Source organism: Dendroctonus ponderosae, unplaced genomic scaffold (assembly GCF_020466585.1).
Source record: "Dendroctonus ponderosae isolate FM_Combo_2020 unplaced genomic scaffold, Dpon_F_20191213v2 Dpon_F_20191213_23, whole genome shotgun sequence".
In the NCBI taxonomy this organism is placed as follows: domain Eukaryota; kingdom Metazoa; phylum Arthropoda; class Insecta; order Coleoptera; family Curculionidae; genus Dendroctonus; species Dendroctonus ponderosae.
The window spans coordinates 34,772-46,822 of NW_026018438.1; the positions used below are offsets into that span (position 1 = coordinate 34,772).

Genomic DNA, 12,051 nt, shown 5'->3' on the forward strand with positions numbered 1-12,051 from the left:
AAATAATTTCCAATCATTAGAAAAAAGTGCTTCAAGTTGTTAAAGAGATCATTAGATCAGCCTCCTTGGTCTCGCTCCTGCAAAAATTGGTTGAAAAAATTGAATATCATTTGAGATAAAGTGCTCGAAGAAAATAAATTCACAAAATTAAAAAGTAGAAATTCTGCAAGTGTGGAACGGCAATGCTTTTCAATCACCATCAATTTTGCAAATTCAGTCGGAAACGAAAAATACTTTTTGAGTTTTTTGCAAAAACACACATTTTTTTATTAACAAAATGGATCCCGTTGGAGAGTCTGAGAGAATCAATGCCATATTTAACGTGTGAGTTTCCATTTAGAAAAACTGTGCAGACCAATGTTTTGTCTGCAAACAAAAATAATTTTCGAATTCGAAATTCAGTTGGGAACAGTACAGCTCTATTCGGTTTTGTTGCTAAAATGCCCATCTTCTTATTTAAAATATCAAAACTGTTTGATTGTTTCTCAATTCGCTAAAGCGGATGATCCTAAAAACCTCACAATTTCTCCATCATTTCGAACTATTCCTGAAGATTAGATAAAATCGCAACAAAGCCTAATGGCAAGATTATTTTCTAGGACTTTTAAAATGTACGCTAGAAAATCGTACTTTCGAATGAAAATGCACTCATGAATTCACACAAACTTTGAGAATATCAACGAAAAACTGATATCACAGTGAGAACAGAGTCTTTCTAGATTTTTTAATTGAAAAACCAGTTCCTAATTTGCATACTAGCTGAGGATCTTCTGGGTTTCTTCAGTGCAAAATTAAGTAATTTATTATTTAGCAGAAAGCGTTAGCCGACAGCAAAAACGCAACGAAGCATTCCTCCAATTCCAGCTTATTCAAATAGACGTTCTTCATATAGGCAAGCACGTCAATAAATTTCCAACCAAGAACCAATTTGGATTGGGTTGATTCACCTGCATAATAATGAGACTTGGTGGTAAGGGCACGCGCTCATCACAATTCTATGAAACGATTATGCATTTTGCTTGCATTACCCACATGCCTTGTCTTCCGTCTAATTAACTAGACTACCACTAATTAATTGAGTCATTTGCATCAGCAAAAAAGGGAATTTCTTCTCCGAGACTCTTACTTGCATTAATTCATCAACCAAACACTCTAAGAACGGAAATTGATTTTAGACGTATTTTTTTAAGAATCTCAATCTCATATTTGGTTTTTCGATAGATAAAATTGCTGGTTGAGTGTCGAGAAACAGATGAAGCTACCGTGAAACTTATTACGGGAGAAAAAAGGAAATACGATGCAAAAAATTATAGTCAGGCAATAAATTCGAAAATGTGTCGAAAAGTGTTGCCAAATAGTTGAAAATAGAAATAAAAATTTGCTTTCAAAAACCTACTTAGTGAACAAGGTCGCATTTTCTGCAGAATAAAAATGTCTAGTTTCTATATGAAATTTGAATCACCGAAGATTTAAGTTTAACAAAGCACAAAACTTTGAGGAATATTTTGTTTTTGTAATGTTAATTTCTCGATTCATTCTTGGAATTTTCGATTGTTTTCAAGTAAACCATTATTATATGGAAACACCGTATCTAGCAGGTGAAAGATACGAATGGCGTCAGTAAAAACCCGTATAGTGCCTCCCTTACGATCGCATCAAGCCAACGGCACAAATTTTATCTGCACTAACAACTTGTTAATGTGTAAGGCTTGTTCTACAGTCATTTCGATTAATTACCAGGAACCGGCTTTCTCTCTTTGAAAGCCGACAATTTTCGCCGAATTCTCATCAAGATGAACCTTTTCATGTGAATGAAGTCACTATATATCACATATATCACAGTCGCTAGTCCGAGAAATTTCTATTGGTCTTTATTGAACTTCCCAAAGTGATTGAACAAAATTCCCGTAACTAATATTATGAATTATTGGTGGTGAGCAACAAATGAGTCATAATAATATAAATAGCACAACAAATACTTAATTAGTTTCGAATAATTATATCATCAAACTAGTTTTAGATAGAGTGTGTTCAATGTTGTTGCAGATACCCAACTATCAGAAACACAAGAATAATATCAGCTAGAAAAGCATGTGTGCATTCTACATTCAGCTTTATCAATTGTCCACTTCCGCACCTGTATATAAATAAAGTTATGTTGATTATCATTATATTAGTCATTAGACCGGCACATTTCCTGTAAACGAATAAACGTGGTATAATGCAGGTAATTACAAATTAATTAAAATCCAAATTGCGTGACAATTAAGACCGGTTGTTTTTGTTATCGACAGTTAAACCTGATACCGTTTTTTCCCCAGATATTTAGATTTCGTTGGCTAATTGACTTAGTCAATTAATTGATAATTAAATTAGGTCGAAAGTCTAGGTGCAACAAATTAGCTTTGCTTTTTTCTTTTGGCTATAATAAAACTGTCACATTATTTCTGGCTGATTAGGTAGAACGAGTGCGACGAGAATAAAATTGGTTCTGTCTGCTTTTTTCCCCGGCAGTGTTGGTCAAAACCATAAATATCTCACTTAGTGAAACAAACATATTCTTCCGCGAGGCACATTTAGGCTGGTCAGGCATTAAGTGCACATAAAACCTAGTGGAAAGTTTAGGCAATAAAGGCAACTGAATTGCGTAATCTAATTTCCATGGGTGTTTTCGACTATAGCTGTTAATAATGTTTTATGCAATTTTAATTTATAGAGAAATTTGCCATATCTAGACTTTGGCATGCCTAGTTATTTAATTATCTGTAATGGTAGCGAAATTATTTTCTTTTCAACAACAAGTCAATTAATATAAAAATAATTTAAAAAATAGTTCGCTTTTTACGAGGAGAACTTTCACAACAGCACTCAGCTTTCATCGCTTTAAAGCAAAACGCAATTTTCAAAAGAGCGGACAGAAAAACATCTCAAAAATGTAATTATTTTTTTTATCAGTCGCCACAACTTGAATTTTAGACTCTCTCCCTAGTGCCTTTCGTGCACGACACTGATTATTTGGCAAAACTTTATTAATTGACAGATTTAGAACGTTTCTACGTCCAAATTAAAATATTTAAATTATTTCTTCTGATTTTTTTCTTAAACATATACGTTTTGAATTTTACGCATAGTTCAGAATTTTTTGAAAACGCGTTTTACCTTTCTTCTTCTTTAATTTTATAGCATTCAAATTCACATTTTTTCTTTTGAACATAGTCAACTTTGAATTTTTTAACTGTTTTTAAACATGTCTCCTTTTTTCCTTTTTTATTACTATTGTATTCGCAGTCGTCACTTTTACTTATTTGATTTTTCCTGCTTTTGTATTTTTTATCTGGTTGTGCAAAACTCTTCTGCTTCACAGCTGTGATCTCGATCCTTTTCGTCAAATTTAGTTTGCTTTTAATCTGTATTCACTTTGAACTTTGTCATTATATTAAGCGCTGTCGTCTTGTGTTTATTGTTCATTTAACAGCTAGATTTATTATGTTTCTGCTAATTGTTTGAGGCAACATTTGGGCATTTTTTTGTAAACTATTTGTCAATATATTCAACACATGGTTCACTAACTGTTATTGTATCACAGGGTTTTACCAACAATGAATGCAAATGGGCATTTTAACTTATTCCGCGCTTAATTGCATTAACTTTCTCCATAATTGATAATATATGCAACATATAAACGCACATGATACAATCTTAACTTAATTAGGTTTTTTTTAATTTACCAACCTTGTAGCCAGCGAGAATAGTATTTCGCGTTCTCAAGCCTAAGCGAATTAAAGCAAAGCCGCTTAGAACAATGTGAAAAATGCCCGGGAAAAAACTTCCTTTCGGAATTTGTATCTTTATTTACTCTGGCATCTGACAACTAGGTTATTTACTGGACGCAATGCCGAAACATTAACAAAGTCATATTAATTAAGCGCTTTATGTTTTGCCAAATTACTTCTGTGGACTCGATTCGGTTTTTTTCCCGATCGAGAAGCATGCCTCATTTTCGAACTGAAGAATGGTAATTGCTCGAGACCTGTTTCAAGAAAAACGATTTTGAACTCCACTAACTGCTCTATGCAGGGTTATAAAATACCGAGACAATAATTCAAAACATACCACCTAAAAACTAATTAATGATTGAGGAATCGGCACAACAGCTGAGTGTGTTTTACTTTGCTGAATTTATCCGTTGCATACTCATTTAGTTTAACTTGTGAATTTATTCGTACATTTTTATTCTTGAATTTTCAACCAAATAACTGCAATAACTCCAAAATAAAGGAATATCTGCAAAATTTACAAGAAATACAAATGACTTTCTCATTCTATGTATTTGAACAATATTTATTATGTGTTTTGAAAGAGTTTTTCTTGAGACCTTTTGTTGTTATTTCACCTTGCACGATCAAGGTACTGTCGTCAGCGCATTGTAGTACTTTGGCCAATGTTTCCAGTGCAGTTTGTATAACAACCTTTGGTGGCAATTGGGTATTTTTGTACCCTGAAAGTTTCCATTCTATTTTCGCAGTTATTCTACTAATAACACCACCGACTGTATTAAGACAACCAGCTACCTGTCTTGGGGGCCTTTTTGCCTCTACCTTTGTCACATTAAGCCTTCACCATAGAGCCGATTAAGAGATAAGGCCTAATTTCATTTTAAAAGAGAGTTAATGTTTGGCCTAAGCTCTTAAGACGTGGATATTCGCCTTAAGTTTGTTAGTACTTGCCACGGTTCCAAGTAATACAACAATGGGTCATAATGCCGAAGATGTCCTGGGGTAATTAGTGGACTCTTTGCACCTGGAGGGCGTATTTGTTTGCAGACTTTGATTGAGAATGTGCGTTTTGGAAGATCGGTTCAGATTTGAATAACCGATAATTTTTTATATGTAAAAGCCCCTATTTGGGGGAATTATAAAATCAGTTTGGTTTAGCTAATGAAGCTAGAATTAGAATCTACTGCACGTAAATAACGCCAGGGTTTCAAAACATTTTCTAGCTTTCCGTATAAATTAGCATTTATCTAATTAATCAGTTATCGCCCAACAAACTCCATAATCTAGCTAAAAGGTCTAATTGCTATAATAACTTATTTCATAACAAATTAATAAACTGCATGACACTTACTGGTATATTGCATATTAATTGACTAACGAGGGCAATTGACGAGGGCGATTTGAATTTTTACTTGGATTAGAGGACAAATTACAGACTTTGAAAGAATGTGGTAGATTTTTACGACTCTTGGAAGACCAAGAGTGCGATAAATTTGTGTTAAACTGATTAGGAATAGGCATTTTATTAAGCCTGCATAAGAAGGAAAAAGCAGCTCTATTAATTCAGACTTTGTATGAGGTGAGTTCAATGATACTAAAGTATGTAGGCTAGCTTTCTGCAATTTTGGTGATAATTTAATTGACCCTCTACATTAATCTGTTTCGATTAAAATTCCCCAGTACAAGCAGTTAAATAACCATTCGACAATTTATCTCAGATAAAACTTTAGTCGAATTTGTTTCATTATTTACATATAAGTAAATTTTGCTTCAAAATCCCGCGCTTTTAGTCTTTGATGCACGAGCTATTCAACTGTGATCCTCACAAAGAAGGTACAGATCACTGCCTGTTTATTCAATCGAGAAGTATCGAGTATGCGGATGCTATTTGCAACAACGTAAAGATTAATTATCCAATCGAAAACTTAAGCTGAATAAGAATCAACATTATTGAAGATTTTTCTCTGGATTTGGCTCATTTCTATGACCAAAGCTATGGAAATTTTTCGATTTTTCACAATCAAGAATCCTTTAGTTAGTTGTTGTGAACACCCAACCAAGAGTTTGCTTGGTTTATATATACATATATTTTTATAAGATTTGCAAGCTTTAAATTAAATTTTCGTGTCGCTATTTTAGATAAACACTGAAACTTTCCCCCGGTGGTGTTCATTTAACTACTCCAAAAGAATGTGGAACGTAACCAAATTTGTAGCCGAGGTGAAAATATCTACCGATTGCGACTTTAAAATGACAATTTATCTTGATAGTATAACAATAAACACGAAAATGAGATTATTTCACAAAATACTTCCAAAAGTGCATAAAATTTAGCTTACCAAACAATTAAGTAAATTCAGTCAAAAATCGTTGAAAATTGCAAGTGTGAGCTTAAAATGACACAATTGAGGGAAATATTTTTGAAATCGTGGTTTGCAGGATTTATCAATCAATCATTATGAACAATTGACGATTTTTATTTTTATTATTAGGTGGTCTTCGATATAAATTACTTCCTGACGTTTTGCTAGCAGGCGCAACATTTATTCATCTTTAAATGCTTTTCTCATGTTCAAATATGTTGTCGAATAGCAAAAACATACAAGTATTGGGAATTTGGTGGCCTTTTTACCAGAGAAACCATTTCAGTGCATTACGATTATCCTATTTTTTCTTATCATTTTGTATGTGAATTTTACGGCCCGTCATAATAAGCAATTTTTACTACTAAACTTCGCTGGAATGGGAATTGTATATCTCTAAATAATATTAAAACAAAGACTGTTATTTGTTGTAAATCTCTTTTATTTTGTTTCTACCTGCTATTAGTTCCTTTGCATTTGAAATGAACAGAATATTTATCAGTTTTTCAGTATATTTTAAGTTGTAGAAAATCTCTGTAAGAAGCCAAGTTGCGTTTCTTTAGGGGGAATGATTAGAATATTCGGTTCTGCAATAATTCAGTTTGATAAATTACAAACTTTTCATTTCCGAATTWAAACTTGATAACCATGGTTTTGAAAGCATTTTCACTGAATGAACAGTGTTCGCTTTAAATGCGATATATCTCTGAAGATGTTAGCCATTCCTGCTAGCGAAACATCAAGACAAAATTTCTGTCGACGACAAGTCTAAATAGGCCGAAAACCACCAATGGTTCAAACGTTGACCACGAAACCATTAACCATTTCGTAATTTCACTAGTCTGGGACTAATTTGAAAGTCGTAACGCCCTGTATAGCTTGAGAGTCACGCCGAGCAATTTTCCAAGCACCTGCCACAAATTCAATAAGGTTCAACAATGGAAACGGTCTAAACAGGCCAAGCAAATTGCTTCCGAACTTTTTTCTGTGTGGGTCAGGCCTGAACCAGACAAAAAATTCACATTTTAGTTAATGGTTTAATTGTTTGAAGCCACTAAGGCTGCTTGTCATGGGTTATGCGAAGCATAAAATTAAGTTTTAATGATTTAAAGAAATGGAATTTTTGTTCTTGTTCTACCAAATTAAAAAACCACGAGCAGCACGATTGTGATCTGCTTTATTATAATGTATTTAATTGTACGAAATAATTCAAATGGTGAAACGACGTGTAATTAGCCTTAGCATATCCGTTTTATTGTCAACGTGTTTAGTGTTTTCAAACTAACTATAAATCGATTTTTTGCCTTCATGAAAAGTTTGGACTTTGTTCAATCCACTTAGTCGCTAACCTGATTAAAAATCTGTGTCATCTTTCAATCGTAACAGTAAATATTGGCACAGGATTGACTATATTATTAATAATCCTATTAGTTCCACTCTTCAAATATTTATTCATTTTGCGAGAAAAATACGACAAAACTATTTTTCATTTCATAGCTATACCTGGTTGAACAGACTGCAGGTTATCAATCCAGTTTCCTCATTTAATTTAAGGCTTGAATGGACAAAGTTAATACAAGATCAGAAAAAATTGTATATTCAATTAAGATTAAATGAAGTTAATTAACAAGGAGTGCTTTTATTGCCTATGCTACATTATAATTGAACTACTTTCTACATTTTTTTCTTCTTATTTATTTTTGCCGTAATAAATTTGCGTAATATATTAGAGATTGTTCTTAACTGCATGTCAAGACCGCAGCCGTAAAAGAAATAATTCGCACAGCATTTGTTACAACGTACACGTTTTAATAGTGAATCCTTTATTTTTATCGGCTAGCAATCAACATGTGGGTATTTAGATCGCAGGTTAACAAGATGTTTCAAAAGAAGTATCAATTTTAATTTGCATTTTTGCTTGAAACCCATTTGAAATCAACCGCCTGAATTGAACATTTAAAGCACTTTGTATTCTACGGTTTAATTAGTGAGCTAAGTGGACTAGTCGTTTGCCCTAAAACATACATGCTTTCAATTGATTTATAAATTGTTTACTCGATTTTTTTGGACTGGTCATTGTGGTTAATTGGTGTTTTGCACAAGGAAATTATGGTTATTAATGATGATTTTTTATTTTTTGAATTTTGGGTGTAATAAACGGTTTAATTAGAAGATGTCACTGCAATAATCCACAGTGTATTTTTGTTTAGGTTGAGCAAAAATAACAGTTCAAAATGCGTAGACAACTATATTTCTGTACACAAAATATGTACAAAACTCATTGTAAGTCATTGACTAACCCCAAAGATGTTTGCCATGAATGCGGGCGAACCGTTGGACTTGTATTTGTATTTGTTTTTTTACCGGATAAATTTCCGTTTTCCAACAAAACTTATCAGTTTCTACTTTTTGATAATTAGACAAAATTTATTTGTTATGTTATTTATTTTGCCCAAATTTAAATTAATTTTTGTATTAATACAAAACATTGAAAAATAGCTTCATATGTGTAATTGATCAGGTTTTTCCTACTCATAAAGAAGTTAAATCTGTTTAGGGAAAATTACAGAAGTAATGGCATTTTCCTCATTGCTTATACACCAAGTAGATATTCAATGGTTTTCGTATGTTGATCAAGTGAATCTATTAGTTCCAGTTACATACATTTTACAGACGTCCTGTATATAGATGGTGTTTTATAAAAAGTATACTCCATAAGAGATTTGATGTCAAATTTGCCTTTCAATCGACTAAAAACCGAGCAATTTCGAACAAATTTGAATAAAATGTGTCCGAGTTTATGCACTGAACGACTGAACATAACAGACAGACACTTGCACTTTTATTTATCACCATTTAAGAAGGAAATTTTAAGCAAAAGTTAACCTAAGAACACTGCTGGGGTATTAATGTGGTCGGAGGAATGAAACTGATCCAAGCAGCAAGTTTCAACCAGTGAACGTCTGAAACTGAAAAGGCTCCAAGATAATCACCCATTGTTACAGCCCTACACTCGAAAAATCCCGCAACAAATAACAACAATATAAGAGAGAATGTCGACTATAATTCACTGAATAAACCGCCAAAAGAACGAAATCAATATCGTAAAATAACAATGATTACGAGGGACGATCAGAGCGCGGCGCGAGTTCGAATTTGTTAATATCTGAGAAGTCCTAGGTGGAACAATTACATTAGTGTCTTATATTTTTATTTTATGTATGTTATATATTTTTATGGCACTCTAAATTGACACGAAAACATGAATCCCGCGGTGGCCATCCAACGTTTTGCCGGGCGTTGGTGAACATGATGCGTGATCGGACTGGGCAGGTGGTACAACCACGGGTTGTTGCCTTTTGATGCCCAACCGAGCACTAAACTTTGGGGCCACACGATGGTACCATATCGAGAAAACCGATGGGAATTATGGTAGTTAACTGGTAGCGCAAAAATTGCATGTCTAGGCAACATCATTCTAGGCTCAATCATTAATATAAAGCATCCCGTATTATCTTTAGTATTACAGTTTCTATTTCGCCATGTTTTTTTGAAATATCAGCAATTCAAAACTGAAGTTTCCATCTTAGGTTCTCTCCAGATTTATGCAACCACAGGTTTCGAAAAAACTATTCGGAGAACCATTTTCATAGTCAGAACCAAGAAGTCAAAGCGACATATTGTGTTTTTACCTTTAGAGCCCTGAAGATGGCATAAATATGACCATAAAGTGAGCACACGACAAAAACTGTTTTTATTTTTGCCCTGTATCTATTGACCGATAAACCCAGGAAATTTAACAGGCACCTTTTGGAAATTTTCAATTGACTGCCAGGACCAGATTCAATTCCGGTCCATTAACTGCATTCATGATCTTCTCATCACCCTGCATATTAATAACTTTATTCTTTGCCTGTTCTGACGTGTAACAATGTATCTTTTGTTAAAGAATCACATCCGGCTGAAACCTCAGAAAATATGGGAGTCTCAGAGGAAATTACACCTACGGCTGGGGTGGAGCCGCGACCGCCAGGACAAGAACATAGTGATGGAAGTGATCCAGAGCCGGACGATTTTGCTCCAAAACGAAAACAGCGTCGATATCGAACCACTTTTACTAGTTTTCAATTGGAGGAATTGGAGAAGGCGTTTTCCCGGACGCACTATCCAGACGTTTTCACAAGGTAAAGATCCTACAAGTACAAATTCATGTAAAGCCCATGGATATTTTCCATAAACTTGATCAAAACAATAGTTCTTTTATTCAAACTCTACGTTCGGTTTGCGACTATATGGACGATCTTTGATAATCGTTCTTCTGTGCTTGCTATTTGTTGATGTCCAACTTCAAAAAGTGGAGGAAATATTGGCACTATAAGAGCCAGAGCTCCTGAAGTTGTTAATTTTTCGGTTCCACCACCTCCTACATAAGCGTTACTTAAACTTAAACTTACTTACTAAACTTCAAACTGAATCTAGAAAAATCATCTCTTTAAATAAAACACAGTTTTGGTTCAATGGTTTTGTGAACATACAAAATGGTTGTTTTCGATGTGAAAATATGACACGTAAGGTGCATGAGAAGGCTTTTCGCCCAGAAAATATTACTGGTTGGTGTGGTTTATTCGACCAAATTTTTTGTTCCAAATGAAGCTGGTGTTTCGGTTACTGTGAATGGTAACAGCGATCAGAGTTAACATTTTTATGACCACAATTGGCTTGGAAAACTTATGTTTCAACTAGATCGAGCCGCACCACAAAAATTGATTTTTTACATTGGAATCATCAAAAATGTGCATTGCAAAACGCGGTCAATGAAGTCAAAGTTTAGATACTTATTATGGATAAGCTGCTGATTGAAGATAAACCAAATTGACGAGTGTGCGAGTGAATGAAGATTTCGAGTTAAAATACAATTAAAGTCGCTAAACAATAATAAACATTTTTCCTTAATGAAAGGTGGGGCCAGATCGTCTTCTATTGAACCAGAGAATATCTCAGTATACAGAGTGATTTATGTAGACCGTGCATTACAACTTTTCCAACTTACACTTGTTTTAGAAACTTCAAATTTTGTTCGCATATTTTCTGCGCGAAAGTTACTTAAACTGTTTTTTTTAATTTGGAAATTTCCATTTCATTAAAAGTTAAGTTCTGTTTATACGCTCAAGGATATTGTTTTTTTGTTTTGTTCGTTTATGGAGCTACATACGTAAGAAAATAAACATAATTTAGCAGTTCCAAGCTTGTAATAACATTTTTCTTTCACAGATTCTTTGGAATTTAAAAAGTTTAAGTAAATTGTGGACGGAAAATGTGACTGGTTCGAAAAAAAACACTCTGTTCGATCTGTATATTAAATTATTTTGCTTATCGTGTAACTTAAATTTTGTCCACAAACTAGGCTATAATTCGATTAAAAAAATTCTTCAAATCGAATGACCGATTGATAAAATATTCACGTTATGCGTTAAACTTGCGCCCAGGTCCCGGTACGTAACCGAAGAAACTGAAGGAACTTCAGGAAGAAACAGTGGCACTAATATTACAGCGCAGTTCCAAAAACATTACAATTTATATTCTTGAAAATGAAACTAATAACTTCTAAATAAACTAAAATCTGCTTTTATATACACTGTCCTGTAGGAATTTTTCGCCCACCACCATTGCCTTGAACTCGTCCAGACCAAACGATATTTCCCCTATTCAATGGTAGGTAGAGTTGGTTAGTTCTGAAAATTCCTATTTAAGTAGGGAAGGAGCCAAAATGAAATGGAACCACAAATCACTTCTATCTAAACCAGTCAAATGAGTATATCATGTTTGCGTTCTACAACCCACGATAAAGTAATCGGGGCTCCTCGACAGGCATTCCGGCTTGTCTGCAATTTGTCGGGGCACTCCGGTCGGCT

General features: G+C 33.9%; 1 protein-coding gene across 1 annotated transcript in view; it reads left to right on the forward strand.

Annotated features, from left to right (window-relative positions):
- The window catches only part of LOC109535796 (homeobox protein aristaless), a 46,447-nt gene that overhangs the window by 12,389 nt on the left and 22,007 nt on the right, over positions 1–12,051 (forward strand). The window contains exon 2 of the mRNA XM_019901800.2: positions 10,089–10,323. Coding sequence (XP_019757359.1) covers positions 10,118–10,323 — 206 coding nt within the window. The 5' untranslated portion in view covers positions 10,089–10,117. The remainder of the gene's footprint in view (positions 1–10,088; positions 10,324–12,051) is intronic.